This window comes from Anoplophora glabripennis, unplaced genomic scaffold (assembly GCF_000390285.2).
Source record: "Anoplophora glabripennis isolate ALB-LARVAE unplaced genomic scaffold, Agla_2.0 scaffold333, whole genome shotgun sequence".
Lineage (NCBI taxonomy): Eukaryota > Metazoa > Arthropoda > Insecta > Coleoptera > Cerambycidae > Anoplophora > Anoplophora glabripennis.
Window position 1 is genome coordinate 338,940 of NW_019416412.1, and position 20,131 is coordinate 359,070.

General features: G+C 33.1%; 3 protein-coding genes across 3 annotated transcripts; all 3 read right to left on the minus strand.

Moving 5' to 3' along the window:
• Positions 1 to 449: 449 nt before the first annotated feature.
• Positions 450 to 3,463, minus strand: LOC108913264 (elongation of very long chain fatty acids protein AAEL008004-like). Its single transcript, XM_018718791.1, has 5 exons — positions 3,372 to 3,463; positions 2,940 to 3,130; positions 1,964 to 2,095; positions 1,123 to 1,365; positions 450 to 788 (listed from the first exon to the last, which is right to left on the minus strand). Exons 1-5 carry the CDS (start codon positions 3,430 to 3,432, stop codon positions 606 to 608), a joined length of 810 nt encoding a protein of 269 aa, XP_018574307.1. The 5' UTR covers positions 3,433 to 3,463; the 3' UTR covers positions 450 to 605.
• A 942-nt stretch (positions 3,464 to 4,405) lies between these two features.
• LOC108913270 lies at positions 4,406 to 5,746 on the minus strand. Its single transcript, XM_018718797.1, has 2 exons — positions 5,502 to 5,746; positions 4,406 to 4,582 (listed from the first exon to the last, which is right to left on the minus strand). Exons 1-2 carry the CDS (start codon positions 5,741 to 5,743, stop codon positions 4,465 to 4,467), a joined length of 360 nt encoding a protein of 119 aa, XP_018574313.1. The 5' UTR covers positions 5,744 to 5,746; the 3' UTR covers positions 4,406 to 4,464.
• Positions 5,747 to 17,893: 12,147 nt separating this feature from the next.
• On the minus strand, positions 17,894 to 18,214 carry LOC108913240 (cuticle protein 64-like). Its single transcript, XM_018718761.1, has one exon. The coding sequence runs from the start codon at positions 18,212 to 18,214 to the stop codon at positions 17,894 to 17,896; it is 321 nt and encodes a 106-aa protein (XP_018574277.1).
• Between the last annotated feature and the right edge of the window lie 1,917 nt (positions 18,215 to 20,131).

A 20,131-nucleotide genomic window follows, 5' to 3' on the forward strand; every position in this document is an offset into this window, starting at 1 on the left:
AAAATAATTTGACAGATTTTGTTCAAACTTGTTGCCATTTGGAAATAGCCACTCGAGCCCTGCGGGCTCTCGTGACTATTGCCTGGCAACAAGTTTTCAAAAAATCTGTCAAATTATTTTCAATTTATTCTCTCTTGTTATATTATTACTGAAAAAAGAATATTTAAAGTAAATAAATAATTCACATCCTTAATGACGTAATTTCACAAAACCAGTTCGTTTTCATGTACTAAGTTTGATATAAAAAAAAAATTAAATCTCATTGCCACTTTGGAAAATAAATAAATAAATAAATAATACAATTAATATATCTCATAACTTTTAAATTATTGTAGAAAACTACTACTCAAGACTTTTAGAGAAAGACAAATTATTTTAAAAAAATTCTTAAGAATTCTAAAAGATATTTCGTTTCAAGTAGAAGAATATTTTCTAAGACATAAAGAAAAGAAAGTCAAAATATTTATTTAAAAAAAACTTTTTGTGGGATAAACAAGAACATAAATTTCATTACATTCTTCAAATTAGTACACATACACACATGCATTAAAATAAGCAGTTACTAAATTGTATACAATTAGGTTATATAGATTTAAAGTACTTCTTTAGTTAACTGTTACTTCTTTTCTTCCAGAGTTGCTGAGTATGTAAGTTTTTATGTAGAAATCCCCAAATAGAGCCAACATAAAAATATTTTGAGGAACGTACAAGTATGATGCTATACTTGGGAAAGGACAACTTATAAAAAACAGTCTTCCGTACATTACTATGTTTGCTACGAATTGTATCTGAGGGAAAAAATGCAATTAGGTTTTCATAAATCTAGAATAAGTCCCTAATTATTTGTTTGAGGCGTAACTTTTTTTGTCTTGCAATAAAGGATCCGAATCATTATCAAAATATGACCAATTTAATTTTTATCACTAGCCGCCAATAATGGTCGGTCGGAGAAAAAATTGCATAAGACTGTTTTTTCGCAAACTGTAAGGGTTTCCCTAATTCACTTCTGTTATTCTGAATATTTTCTTATAAATTGGAATAAACAATTTTTATATTAAATTTTGAAGCCACAAACAAAGAATAGGTACTGTTTGAGTTATGCTCGACGCGAAGAGAGCTTACCAGCTGTATCTGCGTAAGAAACTTCTTGAATAACAAGTTTTTCTTCCATTGACTGTCTATGGATGCTAGTAGATAGTAAAGGTACATGATCGAGTGAACAATAACATTAAAAACACCTGTCCACACTATTTCACCTCCTGGGAAGAATTTCAATGTTATAAAAGTAGCTAATATCATACCACAGTGATGGTAAACGTGAAGGAAAGTAATCTGTCTTGTATTTTTCTTGAGGACCATGAAAACCTATAAAAAGTGAAAAGTTATGTGATTCATTATGGAAATTTTTAGAGAGTAAAGTATCAAATCAGACTATATTATTGCTTAAGATAACTTCTTTTTTGAGAGACAACTAAAAAATAACAATATAACAAAAGGAGTACCATCGGGTATCTACTCAAAGAGTGTCACTTTCTCTCATTCCGTAGTTAAAAATAAAAGATTACAGTAAAAATCAACATTTGACCTTGAACTGACCTTGACCTTTGACCTTGAGGTCACTGTCACATTCGGATACAGAATTTTGCTCTTTCCAGTTCCGGCGGTTGAAAAGGAGGGTCGACATTTAAAAAAAACCGACTTGACCTTGACATAACCTTGAACTTTGACCTTCAGCTCAAGATCAAGGTTACCATCGGATGTGCCGTTTCGTTTATATTTGCCTTACCCTCGTAAATAGACATCGCATGCTATAGTACAATACAGGATGTTCCATTTAAAATAGGGAATTTGAGTATCGGGCAGCTGATTGAGAACACATGTTAAACATATTTTTCTAGAACTAATGATAACCGGGATAAAGAAGAATATCAGACGGAGGACACATCCTGTACATCAAACTTACCGTATCTGTTAAGTCGAATATTTTTAGAAGATGAAAGTTATGGGCCAACCCCAAAACTCGTTTCGCTTCGGGTGACTGGGAATAGTCTACGAGATTACATCGTAAGTTCATTCGGAACACATCTTGCATAGCCTAAAAATGTTTTAAAAATATTAATGTTATAAATAATAGGTCGATTAACACACACGGTGGCAGATACTAATATCAAAATTATTGTATCTTATAGTTAGAATTCGGGTGAAGAATAAGACTCCAAAAGTGTCTATTAAGTAACAACCATAATTATTATTTTATTGATGCCGCTGAGTGTTTTTAAGGAGTTTAGACTACAAGCCCTTCGGAAATTTTCAAGGGGTCGTTTGACCCAGCATGAATTACTTATAAAACAATACTACCACATATAACAATAACTTTAGAAACTATGCCGTCGTCAATTCTTGTTGGTAAAGGTGAGTACACAAGTAAGCTAAACCTGTCCACCAAGGGGGGGATGGTTTTCGGCAAAACATTTTTGTACGGCATTTCTNGGGGGGGGGGGGGGGGGGGGGTCGGCAATTCTAAAGTATATAGGTTGTACAAAAAAACCAATGAACCTCGACCTAATGCCGTACAAAAGTAGCAATACCGAAAGCCAGGAACATTTTTGATTTTCTGAAAATTTTGGCCCGGATTTTGGTGACGCTGTACTTGCTGATACAGGGGTTGGGAATACAAGGTGCAACCCTCTATTTGTACGTAATGACATTTTTGGCCATGCCGTACATTTTTCATGAAACATGTGCTTACTATAGGAAAATTAATTTGGACAGGTTTAGCTTACCTGTGTACTCACCTGTACCAACAAGAATTGACGGCATAGTTTCTAAAGTTATTGTTATATGTGGTAGTATTGATTTTTCAGTAATTCATGCTGAGTCAAACGACCCCTTGAACATTTTCGGTAGGCTTGTAGTCTGGTTGTATTACCATCACTTACCACATATAGTAAGATTAAATTTGCAATGACTTGAGATAAATTATAAATTATAAGAACGGATTTCAGTCGAAATGGTTTTCTGTTCGCCATGAATTTAGGACCCGCCACATATATAAAGTATAAATAACTTGCTATAAAAATTATTGGCACAATTGGGGATGACCCTAAGACATATTCCCTTGCTCTTGGATCTGAAACAGGAGGAGAAAAAAGTTAATAAAAATTAAGAAATATATGTTATGGGGATATTTTAAAATTAAAGTGCACATGCCTGTTTTTTCAACGTCATCATCTTCAGCGGGTCATAATTGAAGGTGTATCATATTCTGTTAAAAAGTGTATGAAAAAAATGTGTGTGGCTCTGTAATTATTAACGACCAGATTATCTAAAGTTGCTTCTTTATTTCGCACATAAACATCTAAATAACTCACCTGATAATTCATCAAACAGGAAAAAATATCCTTTATATAATTTCTTTAGCACCAATGCCATCTTAAAAAGGAACAATAATGGTTAATACTTAATACGAGTACATATTGCGTCAACTTATACTTTAAAGTTAGAATACATTTCAATAAATAAATATGAAATTTTGGAATCTTTTAAATTACAGAGTGTTAACAACAAATAAATACTTTTTGTTAGTTAACATTTAGGTCAATTCGTAGGTAATTCAATAAAATTTATCAGAAACTGTAAGGTGTTAACATCAATGGAACGTCCATTTTTAAGTAAGCACGAGTAGATAGAAAAGAGTAGTTTAAGAAAATTCAAATATGCTTTCATATTTTAAAGCATACTACAAATAATTAATATACACATATGTACAATGTACAATAAGTAAATGTTCATTACTTTTCCAGAGATAAAACTAGAAGCTAGTAGTAGTTTTATATGTTTCCCACGTGCACGAAAATAGTAATGCAATTGCTTAATGTAATAAACACTCGAACTTACTACACATTCATAATAATAATTATTAAATTCAACAACATCATAAAAACAAAGACGTACTGATATGCCAAAGATTATTAATTATGTCACGAAATACGGTGGAACTTATTTTAATTAGGTAAATACTATGTATTAGTTATTAAAATTTAAGTGTAATGTAAAGTGTGGTGAATTTGTGCTAATAGTTTAGACAGAAGCAAATTTTTTAAATTCCTTTGTGTTAGCACTAAAACCATAATTTGTTGGTAGACCACCATGAACCTTGTTAACCTATAAATTATGCATTGATATTCCTTTGATAAATAGTTCCAAAAGGAACAGTGAAGGGGTCCATTTTGTCTAACCACGAATATCTTACACAATTATTTATTAGCACTGTGATACATGCCAAGTCGTTAACGTTTCGAAGACTCATCTATTTGTAATGTAAAAAATGTTTTGTAGTTTTTAATTTTTTTAACACTGTTTTTTAATATATATTTCAGACGGTAATTTTAATAAGGCACATTCGTACGAACAGTTTTTTTATTTTTATTAATTATCCACATAACAGTTTCCGAAATCTTAATATTACCACGGATGTCCAGAATAAGCAACGACAGGCGAGGCAGCGTAAGCGACAGGGGCAGCTACGATTGTCTTGTGAACTAAAGGAACTGCTACTATGGGTTTGCTGATTATATCCGCCCTGCAAAAAGTAAGTAAATAAATAAATATATACCATTTAAGTCTGTTATAAGTTACAGAAACTTTAGAAGTAATAAGAAATATAATGAAAATGTCGGTCTGTCTAAATTATTTAAGAAAAGTAAATTGATGATGGTTGCTAAAAGAAAAACGAAACGTTGCATTGGAAATTTGATTATACAGAGTGTCCCTAAAGGTAGGGAATTAAGTCAACTAACCTATATACAAAAGTCAACGCCTATGAAGATATAACATAAATGTGGAACAAAATAACATTTTCTAAAACGGTTTGAGCTAGAAACTTCTCGGAATTCTATTTTAATTTGTATGTAACCGAGAATATGTAAAAAATGGATGAACCTTATCCCCTTGAGCATTCCGTAACATTATAAAAACTAGTTTTTAAAGGTTTTTAAGTCTTCTGTTTATATCTGATTTAGTGAAATATATAAATAAAGTTTCTATAAATATAGTTTTATATTTCTGAAAGAGCCCTTAGAAAACATTTTTTTTGAGTGTATAATTATCATAACAATTTACAGGAACGGACCCTGTACCTTAATATATTTGAGGTGAAAGACTTTTTCAATTGAAATAAATTCATAGCAGAAATCAAAATTTTAACCGATTTTTTACTGAATACATTTATACCGAATACATTTAAACTGAATACATTTATACTGAATACATTTTAAGACTGATTTTATACCGAGTGAAGTAGGAGTAAGTAGAAAAGATTTCGAATAGTTCCTCAAATAAACAAGGAAAACAATAAATTCAAAATAATGCTACATATATACTAAACACATACTGTATAAAATTGCGCAAAACAATGGAAACTGCACGTATTAATTTTTTATTGTGATTTTACGAATCGTCGAATAATTAAAACTAAACAGTCTTCCAACTGTTTTAGTTACCTGTAAGAGTGGCTAACAGCGGCGGGCACTGCGATAGGAGCAGCTACTACGGGAGCAGCGATTGCTGAATACCCCAAACCTCCGTGGAGGAAACCAGGTTTGCCCAGGGCTAGGGCAACTACGGTGAACAACACCACCAATCTGAACATTTTCAAGAGGTCTGTGCTGCTTCGGTATAACTGATGATTAGACATCTTCGGCCTTCTTTTATATTGATGCCAATGTAGTAGAAGGAAATACATCGCGATGGGTGAAGAATGGCGAGGTTAACGCTGGCTGCAATATCGCTTTCAGAGAGGAATTGTTTCCTCAGCCTTGATATGTCTACCAGAAATGTAGCAATGTTGGTCGGGAATATTGTACATGTACATATGTGTTTTTCTACTCGTTTACTAATTTTAAATGAAACTCATTTATAGCTACCTAAAAATACTGACAAATTGAGATGTGTGGCATGTACAGGAATTAATATCATACGCATACAGGGTGTTCCAATATTCCGTGGAATTAAGCCAATTCTACTAAACTTACTTAGTAGTCTACTATTCAGTTTTACTTACTACAATAGGAATCTGGTTATAGGTAAGGTTTTTTTCGTTTCATTTAATAATATTAACGGATATAAGCTAGTTTGTAGGAAACACTAATTTCATAAACGATTCCTGGTTCCAGAAAATTTAAAATTGAATTAGTTGAAAATAAGAGTGCTTTTGCTTCACTTTTTTTGTATGGAGTGAATATATATTTTATAGGTTCTCTATTACCTCACGAAAATTAATATTGCACAATTTTTTAGGTATTTTTTCTAATTTTGTTAATGACATTTACAGTAGAGGACAAGATACCTAAATCTATTAGCAAATAATTTCTAATACAAGTGTATAATGAATTTATTAAATACTATTAATGAGTCTAATATCAATTCATTTAAGGCAATTAACTACAGTTAAGTAGTAAAAAATTAAGTAACATTTCCTAATTAGGCGGTAATATATTGGCATATTTCATTTTCCATTGCCAAGGTCTTGCTACTACATAGGTACACATATTTCACATTAAATTTACTGCTTCGTCACTTTGCAATCCAATATTCAATTTCCTGCAACAAATTTATCAACTCAATGTCATTACTGTGAAATCCTCTTCAATGGTTAATTTATTCATGGTATCAGAACAAACTACATGGGTTTCATTCAGCCCAGTATACCTGACCGTTTTCATAGGCAATGATGTAGTAAAAAAATGTATTAGTTCGCTTCAGTTGGTTGTTTTTGCCTGAGAATAAATTTAGTGGTTGTATATACAGGGTGGTCCCGAGGTAATGGACCAAAATTCATGGGTAGATTCCCTAAGTAAAAATATTGCGATTTAGCCGAACTTACCTTAGTCCAAAAGTTGATAGTTAAAAAGATACAGGGTGTTAAATGTAAAATATTATTTCAGTTTTTTTTTTTAATTTATTCCTTAACAAATGCAAATATCCTCTCAAAATTTTGGGGATTGGAGTTCTTTGAGTAGAGGAATTGAAATCTGTTCACATTTTGGTTAAAGTTCATAGAGGGGTTCATAAAGACATAACTTTTTTGTACTTTAAGGTATCTCATCTTTGGTAACAAATTCTTATTTTTTAACTTTTTTTACATAAAAAAGGTATACTTTATTAGAGTAGCTATCTCGCACCGTTTTCGAGATATTTGGCTTTGAAGCTTCCAACGCTGTTGCATTAAATTACAATTAAGTACCTACAGGTATTATTAATTTAGCGATAAAGTTTCTTAAGTAGGATTTGGACGAAAATCAAATAATTCACGTCTTCCACTTCTCTTATTGCTGTCATTTGTATGCTAATTTCTATTAAGTATTATTCGTATCTAATTAAAATTACATCTTAGCTTACAAATTCAATTGTATACTCGTATACATAAATGTGAGCATAGAATGCCGAGGTTTTCGTTTTTGGAGTTACATGAAATCAGTTGTTTATGGAGAAACTATAAACACTTGAGAAGAACTTCAGTAGCAGGTTTTAAATGCTGCAAAGTCATTTCGCATTAAGGATTTATACTTTAAAATAAGACAATCTTTTAATAAACGTGTTGATAAATGTATTGTTAGTTGTTAGTATGTAAGTTAGAGGTGAACATTTTGAGCAAATATTGTCAAAAAGACATATTTTTTACTAAAGTTTACTATTTTACTTTGCATTACAATTTTTAATTCTAAATAAACCCTAGTTTTTGACATTTCTAAATTATTTTAATTATTTCAACTATTAGCATTGGAAGTTTCAAAGCCAAATATCTAGGAAACGGTGCGAGACAGGTACTTTCATAAAGTCTACCTTTTTTGTGTAAAAAAAGTTGGAAAATAAGAATTTGATACCAAAGATGAGATACCTTTAAGTACAAAAAAGTTATGTCGTTTCCAACACCTTCAGTCTACAGCAGCTAGCGCCCTCTATGAACTATAACCAAAATGTGAACAAATTTCATTTCCTCTATCCAAAGAACCCCAAACCCCAAAATTTTGTGTAGATATGTGCTTTTATTAAGAGATAAATGGAAATAAACTAAAATAATATTTTACATTTAACACTCTGTATCTCTTTAATGATCAAATTTGGGTTTAAGGTAAGTTCGGCTAAATCGCAATAATTTTGCTTCAGGAATTTACCCATGAATTTTGGCCCATTAACTCGGGTCCACCCTGTATACCACACAATTCTAAAAATTTTAATAAACAGCAAAATGTATTCATAAATAATATGTGTTTATAATCATTTGTATCAATTATAAATAAACTAAAATAATATTTTACATTTAACACTCTGTATCTCTTTAACGATCAACTTTGGATTAAGGTAAGTTCGGTTAAATCGCAATATTTTTGCTTCGGGAATCTACCCATGAATTTTGGCCCATTACCTCGGGACCACCCTGTATACCACACAATTCTAAAAATTTTAATAGACAGCAAAATGTGTTCATAAATAATATGTGTTTATAATCATTTGTATCAATTATAAATAAACTAAAATAATATTTTACATTTAACACTCTGTATCTCTTTAATGATCAACTTTTGGATTAAGGTAAGTTCGGCTAAATCGCAATAATTTTGCTTCAGGAATTTACCCATGAATTTTGGCCCATTACCTCGGGTCCACCCTGTATACCACACAATTCTAAAAATTTTAATAAACAGCAAAATGTGTTCATAAATAGTATGTGTTTATAATCATTTGTATCAATTATATTTATCAATTATAATTTACGACAATTAAATTATTCATTGTCGTTTGATTATTTGTGTTTGTTTGTATGTGTTAGGGCTAAGGAGAAGCTATTTATAAAATGGAACATGTAATATGACACCAAGATATACGAAAAATGATTTTAATTAATTCTTTCAGTCTCAACATACAAAATAATAGACAAACAGTCAGCAATCACAGTTAATACAGAATATTTTACAAGAATTTAATTCATTCACATTTCTGTAATGCATCTGGAAATAAATAAGTTAGGGAATCACAATAAGTTGAAGTTTAAAAGTCATTCATGGACTACCGGTGATGATCACAATCGGGTCCGTGGATGTGAACAGGAATGAATTTTTCATGCCCATGACCACCTATGTGGTCGAACATTGGTTTGTGCCAAAAGAAATCAAATCCGTGATCATGATCGCGATGTCCGTGGTCGTGTCCATATTCATGTCCATGTTTATGTCCGCCATGCCCATGTTTATGAATATCATGTCCATGTTTGTGGAAATCATGCCCATGCTTATGTTTATGGACGTCGTGACCGTGCCTCCCTCCATCTTTATCTTTATGATTAGTCTCGCTATCACCCTTATGGCCTTTTTCATTATGATTCCCATTCGCATCTGCATCCTTGTCTACCCCTTCGTGAATGTGGACGTCATGTTCATGATGGTCCCCTTTACCATCTTTGTGAACATCATGGTCATGATGGTCCCCTTTACCATCTTTGTGAACATCATGGTCATGATGGTCCCCTTTACCATCTTTGTGAACATCATGGTCATGATGGTCCCCTTTACCATCTTTGTGAACATCATGGTCATGATGGTCCCCTTTACCATCTTTGTGAACATCATGGTCATGATGGTCCCCTTTACCATCTTTGTGAACATCATGGTCATGATGGTCCCCTTTACCATCTTTGTGAACATCATGGTCATGATGGTCCCCTTTACCATCTTTGTGAACATCATGGTCATGATGGTCCCCTTTACCATCTTTGTGAACATCATGGTCATGATGGTCCCCTTTACCATCTTTGTGAACGTCATGTTCATGACTTTTCCCCTCACCATCCTTCTGAACATTATGTTCATGATGGTCCCCATCACCAGCTTTGTGAACGTCATGTTCATGATGGTCCCCTTTACCATCCTTGTGAACATCATGGTCATGATGGTCCCCCTCACCATCTTGGTGAACGTCGTGTTCATGACTTTCCCCCTCACCATCCTTGTGAACATCATGTTCATGATGGTCCCCTTCATCGTTTTTGGGAACGTCGTGTTTATGGTTGTCACCATCTGAAGGAACATCTTGTTTGTCGCCATCATCTTCAGGAACATCGTTGCTGCTACCCCCACTTTCACTGTCAGTACTCACACTCGTATCTACATCTGCCGTTATGACCGTACCCCCACCCGCTTCCGCATTTGAATTTATATCAATGGATATTGTAGGACCCTGGTCGGTTTCCGAATCACTATTTCCAGATGTAGACAGGGTAGGTCCCTGATCATCATTAGGGACTGTATCGGTCTTTGATTGACCGTCATCAGAAGTGTGGATGGTGGGGCCTTGATTATCTTTAGGAATGGGAATGTGTTCTTCAGGCTCTGTATGTACGGTATGTCCGTGGCCATCGTGGTCAGTATGATCCTTATGAGGAGCAGGAACTGTATATACCGTATGTCCATCACCATCATGAGGAATAGGAACTGTATGTACGGTATGACTATGACCGTCATCAGGAACTGGTGCTGTATGTCCAAGGTCATCTTGGGGAACTAATATGGTATGTACGGTATGACCATCGCCATCGCTGGGCGTCGGGATAGAATGTCCGTTGCTGACTGTATATATTGTGTGACTGTGACCTCCCCCAGATGTAGAAATTCCAGGTCCACGTCCACCAGATATATAAATAGTGCGTACATTAGCATCTTCGGTAGAATGAACAGTATGTTGCCCTCCTTCTGGTGCGATAACAGTATATACATGTCCATCTACAGTAGAATAAACTGTACGTCCTTGAGCGGTTTCAATTTTATACACTGCGTGTTCCTGTCCGCTTGGTGAAGCACTGGGATTAGGTCCTGATGTATACACAGTAGTTCTGACTTGATCGTCCCCAACTGTGTACACAGTTGGACCCTGCCCATGTTCAGGTGAGACACCATGACCAGTCTCAGGTACAATAATATGATGACCTTGGTCACCATGACCAGTCTCAGGTACAATAATAGGATGACCTTGGTTTCCTGCAACTGTATATACAGTAACACTGTTTCCCCCATGTGTAGAAGCAGGAGGTCTATAGATTGTAGTACGTCCTTGGTCATCCCGGGATATATAAATAGTATGACCGTGGCCATCGTCAAAGGTTTGAACAGGGTGTCCATGCACGTTTCCAGGAGCAGGAGCAATATGTACATGACCATCGGGCGTTGTATAAAAATTAGGTCCCTCACTTCTCAGTCTGTAAACAATGTGTCCATGTTTATCTCTAACCGCATAGACAGTATGTCCCTGGCCATCCTCTGCTGTGTAAATTGGGCGTCCATCACTACCGTACGAGTAAATAACATACACTTTCGTCCCAGCATCGCCATAAACCCTCCGCGTGTTGCCTTCAGCGTAAACACTATCGTCTGTGTGACCGTAGAGGGTGTACACATTCCCGTCCGAATGGGCGATCACTGTATGGCCATTTCCGGGGCTGTGGTACGTTGGAGAGTTCGTCACGGGTACAACAACCGTCTTGACGAACACTGGGGTAGTTACAGTTTTGGTAACGACGGGTTCAACAACGGTTTTTGTACCGACGGGCACAGCGTAGGCAACTTGCCTGGCAGGCATAACTACTTTGGTGGCGTAACGAGATACCACGGAGTGGACTCTAACTGGTTCCACGTGGATTGGCGCTGTGAAGACGAGTGATAGTAGACGGGATAGAAGCAGAACACAAGCAAACATTTTAACACTACGACTTTTTTGATGATACTGTCGGATCTACAGATAAGGATTTTATCTTATATACGCAATTAGTATCTGGTTTTTTACTTGTGTGGGATTTAAAGAACCGGCCTTGAATATCTTATTGTTTTTAAATAATTGTCTGAAGATGAACAAATACAACTGTTCTGCTCTATTGGGCGGTTCAAATAATGGTAATTATAAGTATAAAGCTCTGACGCCCATGGCGATGCCTTATTGTTGTATTAAGTAGCAATTAAAAATGACACTGTTCTAACGCGTTTACTTAGAAGGACTTAATTATTGTAGTTTTAGGTATAGGTGTAATTCCCCCAAAATTCCATTGTAACAAAGGAAAAGCATTACATTGAACTGAACTGAAATCTGAGTCATAACAGGAACAGCTTCGTTTAGTAGCTGTAGCTATACATATAGAGTATATAGAGAGAATTGAAATTTTTATTTTGAAATTTGTATTAGGACATTATTTGAGGTTATAAACAAATTTATTTCATAAAAATGTTGTGCAAAATAATAAATAATGGTACTTCTCTCTTGAGTATTTTCGCGTTATTTTAATTTATAAGTACCCTGTATATCTAATCTGAGATGTTTGTATGACAGTCTCATTTTTTCGAGAGGTAAAACTTTTTATAAAGAGTGACATTTTTCGATAAAGTCAAAAACAAAAGAGTTTCTCCTCTTGTTAACTCCATCCGTGGACACACTGTATATACATTATTAATAAACTCTATTGTACTTAAATTCTCAAGTTTTTATCAAATTATTTTATTAAAAAAGTAAAAAAAATCAAAAAATCTTACTTTTTGCTTTCTTTAAAATTGTTTATTAACGATTTTTTGCTTAAAATTTTCCTTTTACATTTTTTAAACAAGCCATTTCAATGAGAAATTCAATTCTCTACAAAATTTTTCCTATGAACTATACCGAAATTTTGCTTCGTTTTCGTGCTATATTTAGAAAACTGCAAAAGTGCTTTTTCACCCCTAATTTCAATTTCAACCCTCTAATTTAAAGCATTCCGCAGTTTTTTAACTTTTAATTATCCTTCGAACAAGACATGTGATGAAAATCCTTGAACGTCTTATTTCCTTCCTTTTTTACAAAAAAAGGGAATTAAAACGTATAAGGCTAAACGCGACGAAAATCGAAAAAGTTTGAGCGGCCATATATCAGTCAATTTTCATCCAAAAATATTTTACAACCTCTTGTTTTGAAGAAAATTTTCTCTACTGTTTTTTCTATGAAGCAATGCCTATACCTATCTTTACCTAAAAAAAAACTAGAGGCAAAAAGGTAAAAAAAAATCAGAAAATCGAATTTTGCTTTTTTTCAAATTGTTTATTAACGATTCTTTTTGCATAAAATTTTCCATTTAAATTTTTTAAATAAGCTATTTCTATGGGAAATTCAATTCTCTACAAAATTTTTCCAATGAACCATACCGAAGTTTTGCTTCGTTTTCGAGCTAGAATTAAAAAACTGAAATGGGTGCATTTTCACCCCTATCTCCAATTTCCACCCTCTAATTTAATAGGACTCCGTGGTTTTTTCATCTAAGATAACCATTTGAACGATTCATGTAATAAAATATCTTGAACGTCGTAGTTCCTTTTAAAATCCTGTATTCAATATTATCTCCTTGCAATAATGTTAAATATGTGTACCTACTCTAAATATGAAAATAAATTTCTTTGTTTCACCTTAGTTAAGGGTGACGAAAATTCTTAGGAAACTATAAAACGCATATCGCGAACGTGTTCTGTGCTATTTCACATATTGCAACACATAATTATGTAGAAGACATAATTAATATAACCGAAACATTTAATTCTGCAATATTTTAATAATCTAGAAGTTGCGTAGCAAGGCCTGCGGACATGCGATATACTCAGTATGCGTGTTTAAATTATGTTTTATGGAATATAATAAAAGCGCAAATGCTACACGAATTAATTGCATGTTCCTTAATTTTTTTTCACTTTTGATGGCTAAGAATTGTATTAGGGATTATTTTAAATAAAAAAATACCTTTTATCATTGGTTGACTTATTTATACATATACCAGTTCATAGAATTTATACTTTTTGTTAGTTAAACAACTAGCTCAAGTTTCATCAATCCATGTAAAATATGTATCTTCAGAGATATTCGAAAAAATGTGACGAAAGATCCTTGTTAGATTCATTAAGACCTTTTAGCCTAAAATAATTGAAGCAACTCGCTCCAGAACGGACTTCAAATACATCCCAAATTAGAAAAATACTGAGCTCATTTCCCATATTTAGCAAAATCTGAAATACGAATTTGTTAATACAAATAGTCCTTCGAGTATTTTTTATAATGCTAAACCTGAAGCCACGACAATTTCAATCTAGTTTCTAGGGTAAACGCATTACAGTACATTATTAGTAACATCGAAGTTATAATTACAACTATTAATTCAATTTATATTAATGACAGGAAAACTATAAAATGCAATGGCACAATTTATTCGATCAAACGGTAATGTGGAAGATATAGAGAAAACAAGAGAAAAATGTTTAAGTTCGTAGTTCTTTTTGCCGTATTTTGTTTAGTTAACGGTGCTCCAAGTCCTGTTCCAGGTCCAAAAGCAGCTCCAAGTTACCTTCACGGATATCCCAGCTACGCTGTAAGTGTTCATAAGCCTTACATCGGCACTTACGGATATTCTTTATTAGACTACCCACTTTTGTATAAATACGGTCACTATGGTCATGGATATGGGTATGGATATGGCTACCCATGGTGGTAAACCGAGTATGGAGTGCACTGGAGTATTTTACAGGAAGAATAATGGTTTGTGGCGGCATATTTAGTTTGTATGTTGTACTGTAGTTAAAAATATTTTTGTTATTTTATAACATCAAATACAAAGTAGAAAAAGTTATACTTTTTTTAATTGAATCCGTATGATCTTTTATTTTTTTTGTAGATAAATTTGGATTAATATATTTATTAAATTATATTAAAAATATTACTTGTACTTAGAAAGAGAAGATGAGTTAATGAAAAAGGAAAATATATCCTAGAATGAATACAATGAATTGAAAAGATAAAACTGTAAATTAATTACAGACAAAAATCTAGACATCTACAGCGATATTTGTTAATCATTTCTACTTATTTTAGAATAAATTATACAATAGAAAATAGAGCAAAATATTAAACAAATTGAATTAAACTGAGAAAACCTCAAATTGACAGTTTGAGATTCTCTATAAAGTTTTGTATTAGGAATTTTAGTTTTCGAGAAATAATAGAATATTAAAATTTTTAAAAATTTGATATACAGGGTGAGTCAGAAAGAATGGGACAACAATAAGCTGGAGATACTAGACACTAAAATATTATGTTTGAGCTCACCATGCCTTATACGAATGTCGCTGGTTTAAGAAATACAGGGTGTTCAAGGTTTAAATTTTATTTTGAAATTTCTCAATAATTGAGAAAGTTTTAATACCATGACTCTAAAAAATTGTAGTATTGAGTTTTTTGGTGTGAGAATTACGAATTTGAAGCTTATTTTGACGTTGCTTCTAGAGGGCGCTAGTTTCGCTATATTATTTAGGTAAGTCAAAACATATTTTTTTATCTGTTGAGCTATGCTCAAGAAAAGTTAAAAATCTAAAAGAACATTCAATTCTATAAACAAATGTACTCTTGTTTAGGTCGCCTAACTTTATCGGTTTCTAAGTTATTTGCATTTAAAAGTTTCTATGTATGATTTTTTATTCTCAATTATTGATAATAGTAATAATAACAAACCTTAAATCAAATGCTGGAAGTGTCCACCACTTACCTCAATATATACGCTCTCTTAAATGTCTCTGAATATTAAACAAAATGTCTCTATTATTTTTAAATGCATTCGCGGCTACTTATATTTTCTGCCGCAACAACATAATTAATTTCTTCACGATACACCGCATCCTTCAAGTTTGACCATACTGAGAAGTCCAGAGGGTTTATGTCTGGACTTCTCAGTGGCCAACAAAATTCACTACCACGGCCAATCCACCGATGAGGAAAATGTTCATTTAAATACTGGCGTACTGGCAAGGCAAAATGTGGTTGTGCATAAACCACATACACACAGAAGCTCCTTTAAATTTTGTTGAAGAAAGTTTAAATAATGAGCTCCATTTAAATTGGGTGGTAATTCAAAAGGTCCTATGAAAAAACCAGAAATTAAACCTCACCAAATATTCACCATAAACTCATGCTGAAAATGTCTGTCTTTTACATCATGCGGATTTTCGGAATCCCACAAATGATTGTTCTTCCAATTGTTCTTTCAACTGAAAACTCCCCGTCTAGTAAGTGTCGCCCCATCGGTAAATAGAATCTTACTGAGGAAATCTGGGTTTTCCATTTGCATATTTTGTACAAACAGAGCAAATTGTAGGCAAGCTGGTAAATCTTGAAGCAATAACTGCTGAACCGGAGTATAATGATATGGATGGAGCATTTCTTTTTTCAAAATTCTACAAATGGACGATTGGCTTACCCCCGTTGCCGCACTTAACCGATGAGTACTCATATCGGAATTTTCCGAAACACGAATTAAAATTCCCTCTTCTTCATCGACTGTGATAGATTTTGGAGTACCATGGCTACTTTTTGGTCAAAAGGATCCTGATTCGCCTAAGCGGTTGTAAAGATTTCTGAATAGTTTATAATTAGGTTGTAATTTATTTGGGTACATTGTGCATATCTTTGGGCGGCCGCATGTCCATTAAAATTAGCCTGGGCAAAAACACAAATCATATCACGCATCTCACTGTTTGAAAAATTATTATGTCGTGGCATTTTTTTATCACTATCTAATAATTTTGCACGAATAATAAATCACACGCACGCAAATTATGCTAATATTTATTGACATGAAAATATGATACAAGCCTATTTAGAAAAGAAATAGCAATATCAACGCCTGAAAGAAAACCACCACAAAATACATTGAAACTTTTAAATGGAAATAACTCTGAAACCGATAAAGTTAGGTGACCTAAACAGGAGTACATTTTTTATGTAGAATTGAACGTTCTTTTAGATTTTTGACTTTTTTAAGTATAAAAAACTTTTTGACTTTTTAACATATGTTTTGATTTACCTAAATAATACGGCCAAATTAGCGCTCTCTAGGAGCAACATCAAAATAAGCTCCAAATTCAATACTACCAATTTTCATAGTCTTAAACCTTGAACACCCTGTATTTCTTAAACCAGCGACATTCGTATAAGGCATGATGAGCTCAAACATAATACTTTGATGTCTAGTATCTCCAGCTTATTGTTGACGCATTATTTCAGTATATTTAGAAATATGTCCTGATCACATGCTATTAATATTTAAATGTAAAACTGAGTTAGGTATTCACGCAATTGGGATGGCCAGATGTGACCGACAAATAACCCTGAATTCTTCTTAAAATAATGAGCTCGATTACCGAAAAATGTTAACGCTCCCTGAACAGACACAATGCAGTTCAAGCTTGTGACAAATTGGAATTATTTTATGTTCTAAGTATTTTCTACAAATGTAGGTATATAAGCGGCTGTGGTTCTTACCTTGTGTTATTTTATAACCTTTGGTCCAAATAGTAATAGCATTAATATTACTGTACTTAAATTGAAGTAAAAATATAATGACGCATAATATTGAGGAATACAAATATTAAGGACAAATCTAAAATGTTTTTTGCTCATTTTGTATAAACATTGAATCAATTTATTTCAATATATAGACAGTTCAGTTTTATTTATTTTTCATACTTTAAAATCATTAAATCTGTTAACTATTTAGATTTGATTGAATTTATCCTGTGTCACGCAATTTTAAAATTAATTAATGTCTGTATTAATTGAAATTAATTTTATTTCAATTTTTCTAACTCAAATATTTGATAAAATCAAAAAATGCCAACTTACTCATTCCTATCACTAATTTTACTTGATCTGCGAGATTAAAAAACGAATGTTTCCACAATAATATTTATTGTTTAAATATTTGAATTAATGTAGCGAATCAACTGTCAGTTGTTACATTTTTGTACATGAAAAATAATCACAATTTAATTGATAGAGAACACAAGGAAGCTGATTACCAACCATGACCATATCCAATACTTCCATAACCATGTCCCAAACCGTATCCATGTCCCAGTCCAGCTCCTAGGCCATACCCATGCCCACCATAACTGGCAACCACTGGAGCGGCATAACTGACGGTTTTAGCGATGACAGGGGTGGCTACGATGGCAGGAGCGGCGTAGGTCTTGATGATGGGGGTGCTGTGGATCAAGTCGACCCTGGAACTGTAGCTAGTGGCGGCCGGTAAGGCGTAACCTCCGTGAAGGAAACCTGGTGCTGGGGCACTGGCAGCGAGGCACACCAAAGCGGACAAAACTACCAACTTGAACATTTTTTTTAGTTTTATGTGTTTACTTGGCTTAAAACAAAACTTGAATATACTTCTTGGAAAAAAGAGATCGCTTTTATAGCGATCTGTTGTATGCAGGAATATTTACGCAACCTACCCCCTCTAATAATTGTCTAAAATCTCGCAACTTAGTGAGGCCTTTGTTGTGGGAAAATTTGCCACCGATCTCGTTACGAACGGCCAGCTGAAGGTCGTCGGTCCTCAAGTATGTAGAACGAAATTGTTAATTATGTTATTAAAAAGAAACTTAGGTTTTGTGGACTTATTTACAGGCCTATACGCTAAGTAGCGTGCAACGACGGAGTATGGTATGTTTTTCTTAGACAGCGACTTTTTCCATTCATTTTAAATTATAAAAAAGTCGCTACGAGTTTACAATAGAACTGCAGCTTTTTTTATAACACTCCTGAAATTTTTATGAAAATATTTCCAGACATAAATAAATATGACAAAAATGTATAGAGATGTTAATGCATAAGTGGAAGAAATAAAAAAGTGATTCCTCAAATATAAAGAGGTCATATAAAAAACCTTTCCCTTCAAATTGAGAGGGAAAAGTCCAATATTTATTTTCATTTCTTAAGTGTGGAGATAGTTACACAAATAATAGGTGGTTGTTTTGTATAAAGATGGATACTGGTATTCTACTTATAATTAAGGTTTGTTCCAATTTACTTGCATTCATTTTAATGTACTATTATTTTAATAAAAGCCTCCCCACACTATTTTATTTATTTGCTCAAAAACTATATTTACCTACGTAAGAAATAGTACATATCAAATTTATTTCAAACAAATTATCTGAAACATTTTTAAAATACCATGTTGACAATGAAATAAAGTTATGCAAAAAATTGCTTGTAGGGGTGGCTTCTCCTATCCCTTGCAAATGAAGCGCAAGTAAATACCTTTTCAATAGTCGGAAAAGTGCACTTAATTTTATTATTGTAGCTTGCTTCATATTTAAGGAAAAATTTATATTTTTTTCTTCCTGTGGAAAGATAGCTCCAGATAATAAGTAAAAATAAGTAAATATTATTTTGTACTGTAGCGGATCATTTTTTTATACAATTATTACAAAATACCTACAAATCTGTTAGTAAGAAGTGATTTGTGCTCGACACACTATTATGTCAAAGTTTGTGTGAGAATATTATGAAATATTAGCACCATATGTCTGGATAATTAAATTTAATAAGAATAGAAACATTTTACATAAAATGTATGTTACATGTTAAATGAAAATGTTTTTATATAACACATTTCTTCATACAGTGAAACGTAGAATATTAAATATGTCCTTACTTTTTTGGTAGCAGTTCAAATTGTATAAAATTATAAACAAATGGTGTTAAATTTCAGGTTGCATTGTTGTATCTGATTTATTACTGTGAACATTTTATCAGTGGTTGCAACTTTTATATATTATTGTGTTTATCAGACGAAAATTTAGACAAACGAATTTCGTCACTGTTGGAATACAATTCTTAATTTGGTTTTTAATTTTTACATATTTCATAAAAAGTGGTGAACAGATATTTCCTTTTTTTTGGAACAGTCCTTGAAATCTACATTGATTAAAACTCCTATGAGACATCTTTATTAAATTAAACATACATTTTCGTGTACCGTTGTTATTTCCTCCTCTCTTCAGACTAATCCAACACCGACACCGATTAGTAATGTTAAATGTAGCAAAGGAGTCATAGGTAGTAAATATCTCACAATTACTGCAATTTCCTTTGAATAAATGCAATATCCACAATGTTGCAAAACGCCGCTGACAATAAAGAAAGTCACCGGGCATTTGTCAAATTAGTGGCAATTTTTGCTCTCCAAAATGTTGTTAATTAAACTTAATAACCATTTTTATTTTCATCGCAATTGAAGACACCGTAG